Here is a 21,118-nt window from a genome sequence, read left to right as displayed (position 1 = left end):
AAGCAAGGTTATTTTCTTAATTCTTGTCCTCTGTGTAATTACAGTAGGTATTTTCCAGCTGGATGGGTTGTATAGTCTTGAAGGTTAAGTATTAAATATGTTCGTATGATCATAGTGTAGCCCATATTCTCAGTCCCAAGCTGTATGAGAAAGCAGTATCAGGACATAAAACAGCATTTGCTTCCTCTACATATCTGTGATCATCATCATTTGCCAGCCTTGCAGAAAGGAGAATAACCCACTGGACACCTTGGTATTGTTCATTGTTACAGTGTGTTTTTTCCTCTAAAAGGAGAGCAACAGGGCTCTTTGAAAGGGTAGGTAACAGCAGGACAAGGGGGAAATGGTTTGAAGTTGAAGGAGAGAAGATTCAGGTTGGATGTCAGGGGGAAGTTCTTCACTGTCTCAGTGCTTCATTCCAGCATCATTGACCTCTCCTTTTCCCCACCCAGCACACTACTTTACTGTCTGACTGGGAACTGAACAGGTTAAAACTGTTCAGAATTAGTTTTAAATCAGATTAGTTGCTTATCCCTGTTTAGCACATGTATATTTATGCTTGTGGAAAGAAAGGGATGGAAGAAGATTGGCTGCAGGCATGGAGTCATCCCCAGACAGACAAGTTAAAGGCAGAAGAAATGCCCGGGAGAGTTAAATTTTTAGTCTTATGTCTCATGGGTGGCCTTCTAATATGATACAGCCTAGAAGACTCATCTGCAAAGCATTTTCCATCCAGATTTATTTACTTGCTCCATACTGTATACCAGCTGTACAACTGAGGGGCCCAAAGTCTTCATTCAGCGACTGGGCCAAGCTATATGAATATTGAAATAAATGTAAAATCCTTTATTATTTGCTTAGTCATCTGCTGCAGAAGTTTGAAGCAAATCTCTAACAGAGAAAGTTAAAAGATAAACAGAAGATTAGATGAAGCCCAACCTGACAGCTTTTTTTTTGACAGCTGTTTTTTCTACATTAGGAAATGTAGTTAAGAAATGTTTTGTATAGACATTACGAAAGTGTTGATATGTTCTCCCATGAGTAACAGAGCAAGCTGGAGAACATTATGAGAATTACAAACGTGGTAAAGGAGTGAGTAGTGCAAAATGACTAAGGGAGATGATGAAAGGCAGGCTTGGTCTGGACATTCTCAGATTAGTTATGGGAGTGTTTTTATTTAGTGACCTGAAGCAGGAAAACAGTCACATCCTGATGATATTTATGATGATACGAATCTCGGAGACATCACTAAGTACAGAGGAAGATGAAGAGCAAACTGGGAGATGTGAAGGACTAACGCTGCCAAAGGGGGGGGGGTAGTATTCAAAATGACTCAGAATGGAAGAACTGATGGGCACGTACCAGCTACTCCTGTCATAAGCTGTGCACAGAGCACTGAAGGAGGAGAGAGCCTGGATGTGTTGATCACAGCATAATGATACGACCTGTGACTTTTCTGCAGCGATGATAGAAGTAAACTGTGTGTACTGGGTTTACAAGTTAAGGTGATTTTAGTTAAGGGGAAGTGAGTGTGAGAGGAAAAGATAATTCATTTGCTCAAATGAATAAAATTATCTTCAGTGGTGTTTTAAGCATACAAGTGGAAAGAAGAAAGAAGAATGACTTAGGTTATATGAAACTTGAATATTGAATTGCATATAGGAGTGTGAAACTGAATGAAGAATGTGTTGTGGTGTAGCATCCCCCGTTCAGACTTACAGCTTCCCATTTTGGGGAATATCTGTGGGTAACACACAATCCGCAGCTCTCCAGAGTCCTTCTTCCTGCTAAGGCAACAGTCAGTTGTAGCATTCTGCCTTAATGATATTGCACCTTTTAGTGCTTTCCTGCTTTCTATGTGCTCAGGTTGCCAAGCAGTCTGTTAAAAATGACCTTTTCAGGGCATATCTTCAGCACAGAGCTTTTCATACTCAGGCACTGTCCTGCTGAAAAACGAGCATAAAACTATTTGAGTGAAATTTTACTCTTCTTTCCTAGACATGCATGAAATTTTACTCTTCTTTCCTAGACATGCATGAATACGTCTGGTGTCTTTGCTGTAAATCTCAAATACAGTTTCTAGCTTCAAGAGCTATTTCTTGATAGGTGGTTTGGATACTAATAGGTTCTTAGTTGTTGTCATGAATCTCAGATCTCCAAGTGTGATTCCTAAAGTGTGCATGAATATTTGAGGCTGATGAATTTGTTAACAGAGAACAGACAGGAGGCCAGGAGCAGAAGAAATAAAAGAGGAAATAACAGGTTTTATGTACTAGAAGAGTAGATGGAGAACCAGTTTTATGCATTTCCTCTGGTGTGGAGGACAAAGCTTGCTTCTGATGTACACAAAAACAAATGTCTGATTTGCTAAACTACCTCTACATCATCTCAAAGATGCTGCTGAATAGTGAGGGCTGGAAAGCTTGGGTCCCATTTGTAAATAGGAAGCGTGCTGTTCATATATGTCCTTCTCATCAGGTATGAAGAAGACTTTGAGTTTTTCCCCATTGGGAAAATACAGCTGAAATAATCATAGTGTAGAATCATAGAATGGCCTGGGTTGAAAAGGGCCACAGTGGTCAGACCAGGCTGCCCAGAGCCACATCCAGCCTGGCCTTGAATTCCTGCAGGGATGGGGCATCCACAGCCTCCTTGGGCAACCTGTTCCAGTAGAAGGGAAACTGTTAGGGATACCAAAAGAAAAGGGTTCTGCTGTTTTCTCTTGTTTAAACGATAGTGCAAGTGCTCTTTTGCTTACAATTTAAAGGCACTGTAAGGCAGAATTGCACAAAGCTTGCTTGGGTTTTCACGTGTCACCGAAGTGATACATTAAAGAACAACAACAAAGAGAACTGAAGGAACTGAGAAATTTGAATAGACTTGAATTACGGTAGATATTTTTTGATTTCATTTTTTACTTTATGCCTTGGGTGGGCAGATAATAGCTGACATGCTTTTTTTTTCTTGGCATATTTAAAATAGTAAATCCATGGGTGGTAGAGGAATAAATGTAAACACTGCTCCCAAAAGTATAAACTGGTTTATGCTGCACTGTTTATAGCCACCTAGTAAGCAAAAGCTGTCGTAAGACGTGCATATTGTAGCAACACCTCCTGGATGTTTGCCTGTGGTGTGAAGAGAAGGATTGGAGCACGCAGAGCAGAACGCTTTGTTGTTCCAGTCTTTCATGGGCTTTTAAGCGTGAATGTTGTGTTTTACTGCTAACAACCTATTTGCGTGGGGGAGTGAAAAAGGCAAGAAATTGAAGTGTCAGCTGTGCATGATTTTTTCTGTTGTCATTGCAAGGGTCCTTTTCCTTCCCACATTAAGCCTTGTCCCCTTCCACAAGCCATTAAGAGATACTGAGCCAGTGGCTCTACAGCTTTTCAGAGCTTTCCCTTTTTCTTGCTTTTAACAGCTGCAAAAATAGCATTTGTAGGCAGTGTATTACCTGGGCTTTAGGCTGGATGCGAGCTGTGTTTCTGTGGGCTTAATGCAGCACTATTCATTTGGTTCCTTGTATAAAGAAACACAGAGAAGTTACATAGCAAAAGCTTGAAGGTCATTCAGTTGGACTAGATGATCTTAGTGGTCTTTTCCATGAAGTGGTCTTCTCCTATGAAGACAGGCTGAGGGAGCTGAGCTTGTTCAGCCTCGAGAAGGCTGCAGGGTGACCTCATTGCAGCCTTTCAGTAACTAATGGGAGCCCATAAATGGGAAGGGAGTCAATTCTCTGACAGGGTAGATAACAGCAGGACAAGGGGAAATGGTTTCAAGTTGAAGGAGGGAAGACTGAGGTTGGATATCAGGGGGAAGTTCTTTACTCAGAGTGGTGAGGTGCTGGAACAGCTGCCAAGAGAGGCTGTGGTTGCCCAGTCCATCCCTGGAGGTGTTCAAGGCCAGGCTGGATGGGGCCCTGGGCAACCTGGGCTGGTATTCAATGTGGAAGTTGGTGGCCCTGCCTGTGGTAGGGGGTGGTTGGAGCTTCGTGATCCTTGAGGTCCCTTCCAACCCAAGCCATTCTGTGATTTAACTTATAAATTTAGTCTGTATTTGTCAGTGTGATGGAGAGGCAAATATTTCTCAGTGTGAGTGGAGAATTAGAGCAGCACGTGGAGCACCCAGCAGTAAGCAGTCTCAGCACTACATCTCCTTTTCAACTTCAAATGGTGCTGATCAGCACTCAATAGCAGGGGCCATACCTAGCAGATTTTCTGATTTATGTTCTGCACTCCAGCAGGGGAACTGGAATTGGTTTTACTTTGTTTACAGAGCAGTATGCACGTAACAATAGTGTAGTTACTGCATTTATTTATCTCATGCTGAATGCAAATAGAGAGCTGCTGAGCTGAATGGCTTCACATAGCCAATACTAGAGCTTCTATCTCTTGTCAAACATAAAGATTCCATTGTCTGACATGTTCTGAATGTATGCGCTGATAATACAGCGTGTGCTACTAGTCATCATCTTTAAAGCTAAAGTGAGTTTGGAAGCTGGCCTTTATGGACTTCTGAATGGTTGGTTTTATTAAATGCTGTTACAGCAATTTGTCTTGTGTCAGGTGAATGGTTGCATGCATATGCTTGTGGGGATATTAATAGCTGAATGCTTCCATTATGGCAGAGCCTTGAAGACAGTGTAGTCTAAAAGAAGGAAAGAGATGAAGCTGACAGAATGTGGTGAAGACACCAGTATGTAAATCAACTGTTCTGTGAGGTTTAGTGGGTTTTAAAACCCACTAAAATGGGTTTTTATCACAGTAAAGGGAAGCCACCGGTGTCTGAAAATCCCCTATGCTGCACTGGCTTCTGCATCACTGTTCAAGCATGGCAGACTCCATTGCTTCACTTTGTTAGTCTATAAGTCTTGGAGGTGGTATTATGTGAATCCTAAGGCTGTGGGGAAAGAAACGGAGAATGATTTGAAGATCATGAGGCAGGAAAGAAATGATTACTTTGACCTTTTATTTGTCAAACCCTTACATTCAACTTCATCGAGCTTACAGTGAGACAGATGTTGCTCATGGGAGTTCTCAGAGCATGCAACCTTTTCTCTGTATATGTAGACTGAATCCTAGCAATTTGGGAATAGATGATTTCAAATGCACCCTGGGAAGTTTCTTCCATGCTGGTGCTCAGTGTGGGCGCAGTGCATAGACTCTTGAAGTGTTTTCCTTCAGAAAAAACATTAATCAAACGTAAATGAAAGATGTATAACTTTCAAATGTGTTTTCAGCTTATGCAACCAGGGGTTAAAATTTACAGCTAGAGAATAAGTAATGGGAGTGAGTTACCCTTTTGATGCCAAGGTGTTTATTGAGTGCCATCTAGTGTTTGCTTTCTAATTCAAGGAAAAGAAGCAGCAGCTTTGCACAACTGACTTTTCCTATAATTGCATACATAGTATGATTATAACCTTGTTTCTATTTGACTATTTTATGGAAAACCCAAAGAGAAATTTAGCCAGGATTCTGTTTTCTTCAGGCTAAGAAATAACAGTCAAGATGCAAACATTCAGTTAGTATTTTATAAAGTCTCTTGAATACCACTGCTGACCTTTATCTCTGCTTTTATTTACAGATCATGTATGGAACACTAGTTTCTGTGATAGTTCTACGATCTGTTTATATAGTATTATGGTAAGTGTTATTACATACTACTAGTAGCTCAATATTATAAGCATCTTAGTATGTGTATCTTTTCTGGTGGTCATAACATGGGAAATGAGTGGTGGCAGAATTTCTTTAACTAGGTACATAGTGTTAGTTCACGTGCTCTGGTTGAAAGAGAACACCCCCACTTCTTTGCATTTTCTTGAAGCCAGCAAGTTATTATCAAACAAAGGTGGTACCTCTACACTTGGAGTCAATATTCATCCGTCAAAATGTTCCTTTCCACGTCCCTACTCAAGTATCTAAAATTCAAAAGTGAAAAATAGTAAGTCAAAAATGTAAACAACAGTTTTCACTGTGATTTTGAATAGATAAATTTAGACGTGTGTAGATATAATGGAATAGAATAGTCCAGATTGGAAGGGACCTCAAGGATCCTGAATCTCCAATCATCCTGCCAGGCAGGGCCACCAATCTCCCCATTTACTAGACCAGGTTGCCCAGGGCCCCATCAACTTGGCCTTGAACACCTCCAGGGACAGAGCATCCACAACCTCTCTGGGAAGCCTGTTCCAACACCTCACCCCTCTCATAGTAAATGTAAAGTAAACTTTCCTCAAGAAATTTCCACAAACCAACCATAAATGTTCATAGACTTCCATCAAGCAACAAAAAAAAACAACAAACAAATCTAAAATGGATCGTGTGTTGCTTGCAGCTATAGAAACTTAAAGGCGCTTTTCAAACTCATGAACATGTAAATTTTAATCATAGCATAGAGATCTCAAGTGATGCTGCCTCTATTCATATCCAAGGGGAATCAAGTTCGAGTCGATCTAATTTTGTTCTTGTACAAGGATTCAGCACAGTTCTAATCATTTAGATTAAATTACTCTCTATGTAGGTAAGCTCTTGGGGTCTGCTGCCTTTCCAGTTCTACGAATTCTACTCTTGTGAATGCTGATGATTTCCAAAGCATTGCCATTATGTCACTACCAACAATACTGCCATCCTTCTAGGATTTCATCCAGTGTTTTCCACCAGCAAAGTTAATCTCTGAAGTTCTACCTACTTTTTCCCTGCAGTTTTAGAAAGAATTGGAATGTATTTTCTTCATTAATTAGATCACTTCATTGCAATGTTACAAAGACTGACTTCCCTTTTCAGTTATACTGACGCAAACTGTGGTTAGAAAGTTGAGATGGGGAAAGGAGCTTTGCTACCCTGACAGTGCCCTTTCTCTTCTCTAGAAGCCAGCCCTGACTATACTTTTGGATTTACTTCCTCTCTGTGTTGCTAAAATGCATTTCTGTCTTTCTGTTTGTAGTTCTAGTGGTTGCCCAGGCCTGTTCTAACATTTTGACTGCTGTTTCTGCGTTTCTGTTTTATTTCTTTAATTGGATTCATATGAAGTTAATACTTGTTTCCTAGTGTAGGGCTGGAAGTTGCTCTGAGCTCCATGTAAAGAGCAGTACATAAATCCTTTCAGGCTGCTGCCTCCTCCTATCCCCACTCTTTGTTATCATTCCTGCCCATTCCCCCCAACTTTTCATTATTTCTTGGTTCTGCTTCATAGAACATGTTCATAGAGCATGTTCCCTGTTAACGAGTGATGCCAAATTCTCATACTTCTTCACAAAACAGCACTATTTATTCTCTTTTTTCTGTTCCCAGTGTATATTGCATAGGAAATATACATTATTCTTTTGGGAGTGTCCTCAATTGTCACATGGCTAACCTTTAACTGAAAGATTACATGTGGGACTGACAGGTTACTACCTTTTGGATTACTTCAGTTTCCCATGTACTTCTCATTCATAATGCAACAAGCAATTAGTAGTGTAGAAGCAAAGTCTCAAGGAGATCAATCCCAGAGAATGCTGTTTCAGGAGAAGCAGAGTAATACGGGGACTTGATGGAGCATGCCCAGAGGAAGGCCACAAAAATGATCCAAGGGATTGAAAATAAGGGCAAACAAGGAGAAATGGTTACAAACTTAAACAGGAGAGATTTAGATTAGATATAAGAAAACTCTTTTATGGTAAGGGTAGTGAAGCACTGGCACAGGTTGCCCAGAGAGGTGATGGATGCCTCATCGCTGGAGGAGACATTCAAGGTCAGGCTGGATGGAGCTTTGAGTATGTGATGGAACTGTAGTTGTTCCTGTTTATTGCAGGGAGCTGGATGTCCTTTAAGCTCAAAAAAGACCCTTCCATCTCAAATATTATTGCGATTCTATGAATACTTAAATAGATTAAATTTGCAGTTGGTATCTTCTTAAATGAAGCACTTTACATGTATGTTATAGTATTTATGTGTGCTACAAGCTGCCTTTAAAGCATATTGAACTAAGCTGTTATTTCTCTTTCTCTCTTCAGGGTATACCCATGGCTTAGAGGTCTAGGCTATACATCTTTAACTGTATTTCTAATGGGATTTTTCCTCTGGAATGTGGACAACATTTTCTGTGAGAAATTGAGGTGAGCACTTTCACTTTGTCTCGCTAGCTCGTAATCTTTTAGCATAAAGCATTGTTTTCTCTGCTGTGTATATTCAAGTCTAACTCATGGTATGTTTGATAAGCTGCCTACAAAGCATTCACAAGGCTTTTATCCAGTTTGCTCATGACTACATTCAGCACTGAACAGTTCTTTTAAAGGTTTTCTTATTCATGAATAGATTCCTTTTATTTTTCTTATAATAGGTATTTCTCTTTAACTTCAATTTAAATGGAGGGAAAGTAATGCCACCAAAGTAATTTTGAGGATCTGTGCCTTACTGAAGTCTGCTCTTCATACTTGATTTCATCTGAATGAGATTTTTATCCTACTTTTTCTTTGTTGTTTGTTTCTGCTCTTATCGTTTCCTATGAAGATATCAAAAGCAGCAGTTCTGCAAGTTGAAGAAATATCTGCTGCAATATATCTGTCACCAATAAATAGCAGCAATTTGAGTATCTCAGAGATCAGTAACTCTGTGAGCCATTGCATTATGCCTATTATTAGCCTAAGTCTTATGGCTTAGCACTGTAGAAGAGGCCAAAAAGACTTAATCTCTGCTTAGTCTATTGCCAAATGGGGTAAAAAAAGAAATTGGCTTTCACATAAAGCATGTAGGAATTCACCATCTTGTTATATGGCAGATACTGTACATGTGCAAGAAAAGAACAGTAGACCTACACGTTGGTTTCTGAGTGTGTCATCCCTTGGTGCTGGACAGTTGCATAGCAGCACTTGTCTTTATTGTGATGCTTATATTCCACCATAGGCTGGAAGAATTTGAGATGTTGATGCCAGCAACAAGAAAATCCCATCTTGACTCTATGTATATAACATAGAGAAGCTGACCCTCAGTGTCTGTGGTGTACATAATTATCCTATTGGGTTGCTTTGTTAGATTCAGATCATAACACTGGTTGTGGTGACTCTTTTTGGATCCAGTAGTCATTAATGGTCTGACTTGAATCAAATCTGTGTTTACTTTTGTGACTGAGTTGGAAACCTAATCAGTAGCTCAGGGATTAGCATTTAGTGGAGGGGCGTGAAGACTGTAACGTAGTGTAGTAAATAAATGTAACAGAAGCTTCAGACTTTTCTCCCTTAGGCCTGCAGTCTTTGCTATTTTCCCTTTTTGTTTTGACTGAACATGAAGTACAGGTCAGCAAAGAAGATGGGCAGATGTTCACATTTGCTCCACCAGCATCCAAAACAGGAGTCAACTGAAGAAATCAGGCGAGCAGGAGAAACCACAGTGACTTAGTTCCTTTCCCTTTTTTCCCTCTCTCTCCATCATAGAATCATAGAATCACTCAGGTTGGAAAAGACCTTAAGGATCATCGAGTCCATCTGCAGCCTAACCATACTACCCTAACAAACAACCCTCTGCTAAATCATGTCCCTGAGGTTTTAAGCACATCCAGGGATGGGGACTGAGGAATGATAGAACTCATTTGAGACTGCTGGGATGACATATATACACTCTGAAATTTAAGTCAAGATTACTCAAGTCTGAGATTGTTCTGTTTGGGGTCGGGGAGGGGGGGAAACCCCAACAAAAACAATTGCACAGTGTTTTCTTTCTTACAGAGCACTACGAGAGAAGATGCCTCCTGTTTTGGGCGCTGTGACACAGTTTCACGCGTGGTGGCACATTCTCACAGGCCTGGGCTCTTATCTTCATATCCTGCTCAGGTAGGAAATGTTTTCTAAACTGGATGATCATAAAGCAGCCTTGGGAGTTTTCCCAGGTTCAGATTTATTTCAACATGCTGTGTCAGCAGAAGAGCAGGAAAATGACCTCTTAATGAACTGTAGGAAGTGGACTTCCTCCTAGTGACTTGTCTGTAAACTCTAGTAATGTATGTTCTCCAAAATAACCATCAGTCTTTTAGATAGTCATGATTCTACAGGAAAACGCAGGTTAGAAACGAGAAGTCTGTAGCAGTTGAATACTTCTGCAGTTTTAATTAATTTCCAAGTATATGCCATTAATATCTCTCTGCTCTTATGTGTGAATCCTCAAGTGCTTGAATGTGTTTAATTTTACAAGTGTAATTAATTATTTGATAGGCGCTGTCACTCCTTAGGACTATCAGGCATCATGCTATAGAGCAGGAGGGTGACAGCTGAAGTTGGAGCAGAGCTGTTTGCAGAAGTGTGGGATGTTAGTTTTAGAATGAGACTTACACATTTAAGTGCCCTGATTAGCAGGTCTGCAACCAGCGGACCTTGTCTCTGTTGTTGCCTTATACCACCATCTACTGGAAGCAGGGATGAAAGTCAACAGAATGCAGATTTTATGTTTAGTTTGTTCATTACCTACCAGGCGCATCCTGTATAGGTGAGAAAATGTGATCACGCATCAGTTTTGCTACACTCGACATAGAGCTCTCCATTTTTTTTTTTTGTCAGATGCTAAAATAGCCAGTAAAAATAAAATTCAAGGAAAATAAGTACAATTCTTTTTGTATAAGATAATATATAATAAGTAATAATAAGTAGCTGATCCAACAGTTGTGTGTGTTTGTTTGTTTGTTTTGTATATACCTGTAAATATATACATATATATATATATATGTATGTATATATAAAATACAGCATAGTATATATAAAACAGCTGCTCCAGTAATTTCACCCTCCCATAATGACAGGCTCTATCTAGTTCCTGTTCATGGAGTCATAGAATGGTTAGGGTTGGAGATCATCTAGTTCCCCCCCCCCCAGCTGCTATAAGCAGGTACACCTCCCTCTAGACCACATTGCTCACAGCCCCATCCAGCCTAGCCTTGAATGCCTCCTATGTGGGAGCATCCATAACCATTCTGAACAACCTGTTCCAGTATCTCACCACGCTTACAGTAAAGGATTTCATCCTGATATCTAGTCTAAATCCACCCTCTTCTTGTTCAAAGCCATTTTGCCTTGCCCCATCACTACCTGCCTGCCCTTATATAAAGAATCTCCTCCATAGCTTTCCTGTTGTCCCCCTTCAGGTACTGGAAAGCTGCTATAAGGTCTCCTCAGAGCCTTCTCTAGGCTGAGGAGCCCCAGCTCTCTCAGCCTGTCACTGTAGGGGAGGTGCTCCAGCCCTCTGATCACCTTCATTGCCCTCCTCTGGACACAGTCCCGCAGCTCCCTGTCCTTCTTGTGCTGGGGGCTCCAGAAGTGGACAGTGCTCAAGGTGGGATCTCACAAGAGCAGAGCACAGGGGCAGAATCACCTCCCTCAACCTGCTGGTCACACTTCTCCTGATGTAGCCCAGGATATGTTTGGCCTTCTGGGCTGCAAGCACACATTGCCGGCTTATGTTGAGTCTTTAATCAACTAACACCTCCAAATCCTTCTCGGGTGTTTCCTGAGATCTTTCCCTGAGCAGAGAGAACTTCTCTCTTCAAGCTCACATAGTTGACTGTATAGGTCTGTTTGCTAATTGCAGTGGGAGTTACTGTGGGCTGTTTCCCATTTTGTGTAAATGTAGTCATGATGTTTAGTTCTAAAATCACAGTATCAGTTATTTTCCAGTTGGAAAACAAAACAAGCATTAGCGCTTGATTATTATTTCGTATGCTGTCTTATCTGTCAAATTTCAAGCGTGCTCTCCTTCTCTTCCACAGTTTATACACAAGGACACTTTTCCTGAAACACAGGCCAAAGGTGAAGGTAAGTAACCTATATTTTGTGTCCACTGGAGCATTTGCATATCTTAAGCCTGAATGCACACTGGGGCTTGCTTGCTGTGTCTGTTGTAATGGTACTTGCCTTTGCTTTCTACTTGCATTCCAATAAGTGCAATTGAGATGTTGTCAACAGTGTTTACTTTCCATTCCAAGAGATATTTCAAGAAATCTTTCTCCTCTTTGTATTTTTCTTTTAACAGTTTCTTCTTGGAATATGGCCTGTTCTTCTTGTGGAGCCACCCAAGAAGCTTTGACTGAGACCTAAGCTGTCACATGCGTCCACTTAGCCTGGCTGAATAAAGTGATTCAACACTTACTATGGCTGGATTGTCAAAATCGTGGATCAATTCAAGTCCCATTGCTACAAAAGGACTTCTCTGTGTTACTAGGCCTGCCCGCCAGAACAGAGCGAAGAGTTGGCACACTAGGAGAATAATGCTTAGTACAGCTTTATTCTAAGTTGTTAAAACAAAGATTAAGACACAATATTTTTATGTATATGTTGTATAGCTGATGATACTGAGCTAATATTTCGTGCTGGTCACAGAAAACTAACCATTTTTGAAGTGGGTTGCTTACGTTTTTCATTCAGTTGTTGTTTTTTTCTGTGGTGTAAACTAATATTAGTAACTGAATGATAAAAACAGGTCACTGATGGTCAAGCTGAGCATCTTTGTGGACTATAGTGAACTGAATGCTTAACCTGAACTACTTTAATCTTGCACTTTCATACAATTAATGAAGTATGTATGATTGATTTAGGGCTTTATTCTGTCCTTGCTTTTCCACAGTCTCCTTTGTAACTGATGTTTTAAGCAAAAAGGTTGGGATACGTGTGCCACTTAGTTAATTTCGTATCAATTTTGTGTTAGCCCAGCTGAGGTACATCATGGAAGATGTTCCAGGGTGTGAATGAGAGAAGACATTTGTGATATATAGGAGTTATTTGTTTGATTAGTGATCCATCAGGTGACTGTATAACCACAAGAAACACTTCTAAAATCTTTTTATTTACATGCCTTCTTTTTCTCTCCATACTTTCCAGTTCCCATTATTCCAGTCTTAGTGCAGATCGACAAACACTGTGGATGTGTGCTTGTTCAGTTTTGAAATCATGCCTTTCTACTATTTTATAAGTCTTAAGTACTGCTGTGACTTTCAGAAGCATCTTTTTATTCAGAAATATTGAAGAAAGACTAAAGAACAAGATTTATGCTGAGGATAACCCCAAAACATGCAGCATTTTGATTGCTTGCTCTTAATGTTTCCATCACATGGTTTCCTCTGTGGAAAGCTGAATACCTTTTTAACACCAACCTTTGGCTCTTAAATGGGGACAAACCCTCTGATTTATGCAGGTTTTTTTTCTACCCAGCTGATCAAAGTTAGTAAGTAAGCATAAATAATAATAATAAATAAATAATTAAGAACGAAAAGAAATTGAACTAACAGTTTTTCAAAATATACCTCATATTGGAGGCTCTCATTTTGTCTGTCCAGAGCTTGGGGTGGCTAAATGTAGTTTGTCTCTGGACCTTCAAGCTGTTGTGCTATGCAATTGATGATGCTTTGAGGGATTTATCCTTCTTGCAACAAGGGAAAAAGGGAAGTGCTCAGACTGATTACAAGTCCTGCTCTGTATTGATTTTAAAACAGGTCCACAGCTGTGAGGCACAGTAGAGTAACTATAAAGCTGTCTCCCTGGTTGAAGAAGTCAGCCTTATGTATATCCTCTCTGTCACCCCTACTGATGCAAATCTCCAAACAAAATCATGGCTTTTGGTTATGGTGACTAAGTCTGGACCCTTGGGATCCAAACTCAGGACTAGAAAACAATGCTTAATCTTTAATGACTTCAGCAAGGTTTAAGCACGTGCTAAGAGTAGTGCGTTTTGACCTGTAATCAGTTAACAAGGCTTCTGAACAACATTTTTTAGACATATATGTTGTCGGTAGCCTCTAGTTCTATATAGATGAGGTTGACATCTGTTCTGGGAAATGTGAGGGGTCCTGAAACTGAAAGAGATTGGAACCACTAGCACAGAGGGAGGAAAGTGCTGGTTTGGACCAGATGTCTGTGATTACCCAAGTCATATTTTCTTCTAGTGAGATTTGAGAACTGTTTGAAAAGTGTAGCTTGAACATAAGTGCCTGCCTGTTCCCCTCCTGGCTCTCTCAAGCATGCTTCTGCACACTGTATCTTACTTTCTTACTGAGTACATTTGCAGCTTCCATAAGATTGGGAAAAGAGTCCTGTAATGGGAGCAGTGCAGTGGCTATACATATCAGCAGTCCATAGTGATGTTTGCTAGGTAGGATATTATTTTTAAGAGGAAGAACAAAACCTTTATTTTAGTGACCTTATTTTTGTTTCTGTCGGATGTACGGGCTCTGCTTTTCTTTCCTGTAATTACAGGAACCACAGTATACTAAAAAACTATTGATAAAGCATCTCTAGAATGGTGTATTTTAAAGGAATTTGTACATTCTCCCACACACTTGCAGCAAACTTCCATTCAGGTCCTGTTGAATTTGTCAAGACTAAAAAATAATAATCGGAAAAGCTCTTACAATTAATTTTAAGCTGCTGTTAGCTTTTTCATTCATATCATTTACCAACAGTGCTTTTTATCTTTAAAAACTTGGGCAGATTGTGTTCTTTCTTCATTCCAAATAACCATGATCCACCCTTCCGTTGGCCTTTTGAGTTGTGCTAGACCCTGAAGAATGTAATTTATGTGTATATCCTTCTAAGCATAAGTAATCTAACATGATGGGTGCTTTGGGTTGACTGCCTTACTGATCCTGTAAGCGATAATGAAAATGGGAAGCCAGTCTTAAATTGTAATGTTTTCTAGTGCCTGGAAAGAGATACATCTTTACTTCTGTAATTAGAGAGATGTCTGCTAAAACTGTTTTCTATTCATATTGCTTGTATGATGTGCTTTTTTCTTTCTGCAGTCCCTAGAGCAGCATATCCCAAACTTTTGGTGCAGTACATCTTGCAAGGTTGGTCATCTTTGATCCTGTTTTTCAAGTAAGGTTCAGACAGCAGCTACTTCAAAGGGAATTACAGAAATAGCAGGTGTCCTTTAATATGAATCCTGTAGTACGTGTTAGATAGATTTAAAAATAACGAGGAACCCTTTTATTCTTGAACATCTATAAAGAACCAAGAATTCTGTCACCTTGAGCCCATCAGCTTGGCACAGATCAGCAGCGAGTAGTTCTGCAGACTGTGAGATGAAGAATTCTTCTTTGGGAAGCAGTAGAGAAATGTCAGAATGACTCTGTCAGTATAGAACACCACGGCAGGAATCAAGACTTTCTGAATTAAGACATGCATTGCCATTTGAAGATGAGACACAATAAACAGAAACGCACCACTGAGAGGGATCTTGTCTGTGTTTTGAAGGCAGTGTTTGAAGCCAGCTTGCAGTATTAGTCATCTCCAGACCTCATTCTAATGCTTTTCCTTTCAGCACAAAGATGATGTGCTACCAGCGAGTGTTTAGAAGACTACCCCAGTGTCAAGATGGGGATATGCAGCCTATCACTTGCCGATCTACCTCTGTCGTGTATTACACAGTGCCTGTGCCCTTCATTCTGTCTGCCTGAAAATGCAGGTGTCAGAGCAGTCTGCAGCCCCTGAGGTTTGCAACAGCATCATCGTATGTGTCTGTGTCTGACTGATCACTCTACATAAACGTCCACATTCATTTGGTGTCTGTCAGACTTTCTGCCAATGCTCAGTCTGCTGATCCTCTGAACGCAGAAGTTGGATGTAGATAGAGATGTGAGGAGGAGGACTTTAATTGAGACAGATGAAGTGAAACCTTTTTTGGCAGTGTATTAAGAGACATTTAACGCTAAGATACGGCATACAATTAATTTGACGTGACCTTAGGAGAGATGTAGTAGGAAAGATTGTCCTGTAATTAGTTTTAATTCTCTTCTAATCTAATATTGCCGTTGTGTTCATCCTTGGCCCTGCTTTGTTTGCTTGAAGGGAGCTGTATGATTTGAAGTGCAGTTGATTCTTTTGGCCACGTACATTTGCTTCCAGCACTTGATTTCTAATGACGGAATGAGTTTTTCTACTAGCTCATCCACCTGAAACTCATAAGAACATAAAATCCTCCCAGTACCGCTCGTGTTTCTCACAGTGACCACCACATTGTTTAGTATTTGAGTCCAAGAATTTCAGTCATTCCACTTTTGAAACCAGTTTCTCCCTGTGGATATTTATTTTATGGCATTTGGTAGCAGGTGGTGAAATAAATCACTGTAATGCTTGGTAGTGGAAGAGGAGCTGTAATGAACCAGCACTGCTGTTTTCTTCAGTAGACCTGAAGATCCAGGAATGCATTTGTTCTGGTGGGCCATGTGGTTGTAATGGACATTGCTTTGCTTTACAGATCTCCCCATCTGCGCTTTATAAGTAGGCAGTGAGAGGCTTAAAATGCAAACTACTGATTGACTGTGAGACTTTGTTATGAAAAGAGATAAACAAAGGAGTCTTTATTACCCATGAGAAGCGAAAGGCAGAAGGAGATTAAGAAATCTGACATGGAAAGAGAATAACAAAAGATTAAGCACAGAATCCCACAGTATTACATCCACCGCCTTCTTTATAACAGCACTTTAGATCATTGTGTAGCAAGCTTGAGGGTTTTGATGTTTATATATTTAACCTTTCGTGCTGACTCTGCACTCTGCCATAGAGGTGATGTAAACAACATGTTACATTCAGTTCATTATGAATTATCCAGCTGTTGCTCTCTGAGGACGGAAGGTGACGTACATTTCATACACAAGTGAAAATGCTTTCCGTGCATCTGGAACATCCTCTGCCAGCTTTCCTTGAGAGTCCATGATAAAACTACAGAGAATTTACTGTACATCTGTTCAGATTGGTTGGAGGTTGGTCTTTCCCATGTCTCACCCACAACTGCCTACTGCAGCCAAGTGCCTGACCTGCTGCAAGTCTTTTCTGAGAGCTGAAGATGTCTTTTTTCCCTGAGGTCCACAGAAGGTCCTTGGTAGGTGGAGACAGGCTTTGGTTTATGTTAAAAATCATTCTGATGCATAAGTCAGGGCACTTCTTATGGCTGCTTTGCAGAAATGGAGTTACCCAGTACACAGCTGAAATGTGCCTGGCTACCCCACATCCCTGATGCTGTTGGATCTTCTCCCATTTATAAAGATGGATGAGGGATTGAGCCCCATAACTACTGTTTATTGAAGCATGCGTAGTTCAGTGATGGGCAGTGAGAAGGCACTTTATGCAGAGCCCCATTTCATTTTTGGAGCTCACCAGTCCACTGATACATACGATTTTGGAAGCAGGATTAATGCCTGAGTCTCTCACTTGGGATCTCCATTTGTACTTGTTGTGAAGGTATCCAGTCTCAACAAGATGAGAATCCACCTATTGCAAGACTCTGAACCAGTGCCTGTAAAACGTTTTGCACAAGTGGAGTGCACACATCTGCCTGATGCTGAGGGCAGGCTACTGAGATTATACAAATAGCTTCAAGGATAACCTCAGCTTCATTCTTCTTCCCCTGGAACAACGTATGCCTTGTTCTTCAAATGCCAGTATTGAACAAAAAAGCTGGGTTTTCCCACATGCCCCATAGCAACCCATATACCAAAACGCTTCCTAAATTAAATTGGTGACTCCTTAGACAGAAGAGGGGTGGATTTTCTGTTAATCTCCCAAACTGATGTCTACTGTGTGATGTTGACGATTAAACTGAGCTGAATGCACTGATGATGCCTTGTTTACTGTCTTAGCAGATAACATCTGTATCGGGCGTGAAAAAGACCACGTGTTAACGTGACCAAACTTTTTAACATTGACACTATTGGTTCTAACGTAATATTTTTTTAGGTTTGTTTTTTTGTTTTATTTTTCCTGAAATTCAGCATATTGTTGCAGACATATAAATACACTGTGACAGACGAACGGCAGTAAAAACTTGTAAAACAGCTGCACCGAGCAGCTTTTATTGACAATTTTCATAGTACTGAACTGATTATTTGTACCAGGCTTGCTGGTAACTAACATTAGGCTTCTGTGTATCAGCCTATCTTGTTTTGCGAGCACCGTAGCTTTGAGATATTTAATGTATTTTGTTTGTTATTCATGTTGTGGTCAGGCACTAATTTGTGTCTTTATAGTTCAAATTATTAAAGAACTTTGTTTTAAGTATCACTTTTCCCAGGTGTTTTTTGGCTTTTGTATTCACTGGTTGGCAAGAAGAGGATAATTATCTGCGTGGTTGTGTGTTACAGAATGGGACCTGCTGAGAAAATGGTGCTCTCAGTTCTCTGTAGATTTGCTCTATCAGCATCTGTCCTCCCAGTGCTGGGAAAGGATGCAAACACATTGCTAAAACTCATCTGTAGGATCTGATTTAGGTTCATGTGTTCCCTATGACTGCAAAATGGCAACTCTCCCCTTTATGCCCATGCAGCAGCTAAGAGCATTGAGGGCCTTGATGGTTGGAGCTGAGTTCTCCAAGTCCTCGGGTGTGAAGTTTGCATTTATTTATTTATTTATTTTTGTCCCAATATTTCTTCTGCAACTTACGCAGTTATTTTGTCTTACACAGAGAGACCAGGTACCACGCAGATGGAGCTGCTGAAGCTGTGATGGAGTTGCTAATGGAGCTGTGATGGATCCATCTCCTCCATGGGTCAGTGCGAGACTCCTTTTGTTTGTGAATGTACCTTGTGAAACCCAGGTGGTCTTGGATTGGCTCTTGCCCAGAAAGACCACGCAAGCAGACCCCAGACTTATGGAAAATAAGACTTAAAGTCTAAAGAATGGTGATTTAGGCACTATCCAGGTGTCCTCAGAGGCCTTCTTCATGGCCTCCTGCACCAGCACTGCCTCCTCAAAAAGCCCATTCTCCAGCAGCTAGGATAGAACTAACATAGGCTGCCTGAAGTGACAGGTTGAAAGCCAGATGAGGGTCCTGCAGGTCTCCTCAGGTGGTCCTCACAAGGACAGGACAGAAAGACAACTCCACTATCATGGAGAAGGTTGGATCTTAAGATCACCAAGTCCATCCCATCCCACCATGCCCATTGCCCACGTCACTCAGTGCCACACCTCTATGGTTCTGAAGCACCTCAAGGGACGTTGGTTCCCTGGGCAGCCCATTCCAATGTGTTACCATTCCTTCTGAGAAGAAATGTTTCCTAATATCCAACCTGAACCTCCCGTGGTACAACTCAAAGCCATTACATCTCATCCTATCACTTGTTATACCTGGAAGAAGATACAAGCCAGGATGCCACTGCAGCCCAAGTCACCACTGAAAGACATCCAACCTGATCAGCCTGCTTCACTCAGAGACCGACTCCATAATTAGTGCACTCAGATTTAATGAAGTTAGTAGTAATTAGTGGCAATGAGGTGCAGCTCCTGGGGACCCAACAACTGCAGCATAGCACCCAGCAGCCCTTGTGCCATCAAGGGCTCCAACTCAGTGGTTTCTCATCTCAGAGATCATGTAGGTGAACACTAAGAAAGAACAGCTTGCAGAAACCCAGGGACTGAATTAATTGAGTTGTTCTGCTGATGTAAACTGATGTCCAAACGCCGATATTTATAGGCTGGCTGAGCATCAAAGCTGCAGTGATTTATGGGGATGCTTCACTTGAGCAGTGCTTTTTCCTCATAGCCGGCGTGTTGACTCACCAGCGGAAAGGAGTGAATTTGTTAAAACACTTCAGCTGTGTGTAAGCCTGGGGACAAGTCTGACTTCTCCTCAGCTACAAGAAGCAATGAACAGGACAGCCAAATCCATGCTGCAGTGGGGGAAACCTGTCCAGGTACTCATAAGCGCTCAGAAGGATTTTATTGGTTTGGAGCCTTCCAAGCAATTTTATTATTATTATTTATTTTCTGTTTTTTTTCCCCATTAGTTCAAATCTTTAATCTCATATTTAATATCTCGCTTTGGCTGGAACTCAAACCAGACTAAGTGCTTGTTAGGAGATTAAAACCAGCAGTGAACCTGTAAGCCATGATGTCAAAGCCTCACTGCCACAGAAGGGATATTTTTATGCAGCTCATTTGAAAAGCAAACAAACTCCAGCTGGGTTTTCTTGCTGCTTGCATTAATTGAAGTGGGAGGGCTGATTAATGTGTTGCTGCTGAAGATCTCCGTGCCACATTCCCCCCCGGAATTTGGCAATTTGCTATCAATTTGCTTTGCAGCTGATGTGCTCACATCCACACCTCCCACGCAGTTGTGGCTCTTCAGTGTGTTTGTCCATCAGCTCATGTTATTAGGTGTCTGTGTTCAAGATGGGATAGAAGCCCCTTTGCATGGACCATGGACCGTCGTGTTGAAGTTCAGGATGGAGTAGATGTCCCTTTTTGTGGACCATGGACTATAGTACTGCAGTGTTTGTGTTCAGGATGGAGTAGAAGCCCCTCTTTGTAGACCATGGTATGGTGGTGTTTGTGTTCAGGATGGAGCAGAAGTGGGAAAACACTCACTGGCAACCAAGCTGTATTTTACATACGTGTTTATACGCAGTCTGTTATGGTCAGGGGTTGCTTCAGTTGCAATTAACATAAAGTCAGGAGTCAGCAAACTAGGGAGAGCAGGAGGAGTCTCTGGTATCATTCATCAGAGGTCTGACAGTGGTTCTGAGTCTTATGTCTTATGCTTTGCTCTCAGAAAACATTGTGTATCTATATGAAGGTATGAATGAACATCCATAGGAATCTGTATTTGTATGGAGATTGATCCTTTAGTACAACCAAAACAGCATCTCTTCTTTTTGTGTGCCTGGAAGGAGGGCTGGTACCCTGCACCCCTAATTGGGCTGTTTCACCATAATTGAGTTAATTCTCACCCTCCAGATAAAAGCTGGGCTCTGATTGCCACCAGGTGATCAAAGCTTTTAGCTGCATTTCAGAGGGATGCTGCCACCTCCCGTGTATTAGCATAATTGCATCAGGCAATGAGCTCTATGAATTCCTTTTCTCTCTGTAAGAAGATGAGTGCTAAGAGAGACCTTTTATCATTTATTTCCTGAAGTATCACCAGCACTGGACTGGATTTCTTTCCACCTGTCTTAAGAGTTGAAACAGAAACTCCTCACTTCCAAAACGCTTTTTCCTCTCTCTCTTTTTGGCATCCAAAATGGCAAAGACATCCATCTTTGGCAAAGACAGACAATGAGGGAAAGGCATTTCATTGGCTGTGTACAGCATTAGATCTAATAAAACACCACGAGGAAACAATTGGGATGCTTTGGGATGGATTATACTTTTGGGATAGATTTACATCCTTGGGCAGAA

At 41.0% G+C, this 21,118-nt stretch overlaps 1 protein-coding gene across 2 annotated transcripts in view; it reads left to right on the top strand.

The window, feature by feature from the left end:
* ACER3 (alkaline ceramidase 3) overlaps positions 1 to 18,004 on the top strand; it is a 48,055-nt gene extending 30,051 nt beyond the window's left edge. For both annotated transcript variants that reach the window (XM_015852492.2, XM_015852493.1), the window contains exons 7-11: positions 5,581 to 5,639; positions 7,991 to 8,092; positions 9,698 to 9,802; positions 11,725 to 11,770; positions 11,988 to 18,004. In XM_015852492.2, the coding sequence (XP_015707978.1) occupies positions 5,581 to 5,639; positions 7,991 to 8,092; positions 9,698 to 9,802; positions 11,725 to 11,770; positions 11,988 to 12,041 (366 nt within the window). In that variant the 3' untranslated portion in view covers positions 12,042 to 18,004. The remainder of the gene's footprint in view (positions 1 to 5,580; positions 5,640 to 7,990; positions 8,093 to 9,697; positions 9,803 to 11,724; positions 11,771 to 11,987) is intronic.
* The last annotated feature ends 3,114 nt before the right edge of the window (positions 18,005 to 21,118 follow it).

Source organism: Coturnix japonica, chromosome 1, assembly GCF_001577835.2.
Source record: "Coturnix japonica isolate 7356 chromosome 1, Coturnix japonica 2.1, whole genome shotgun sequence".
NCBI lineage: Eukaryota > Metazoa > Chordata > Aves > Galliformes > Phasianidae > Coturnix > Coturnix japonica.
Note: the sequence above shows the minus strand (reverse complement) of the source record. Positions and strands in the feature narration are given on the sequence as shown.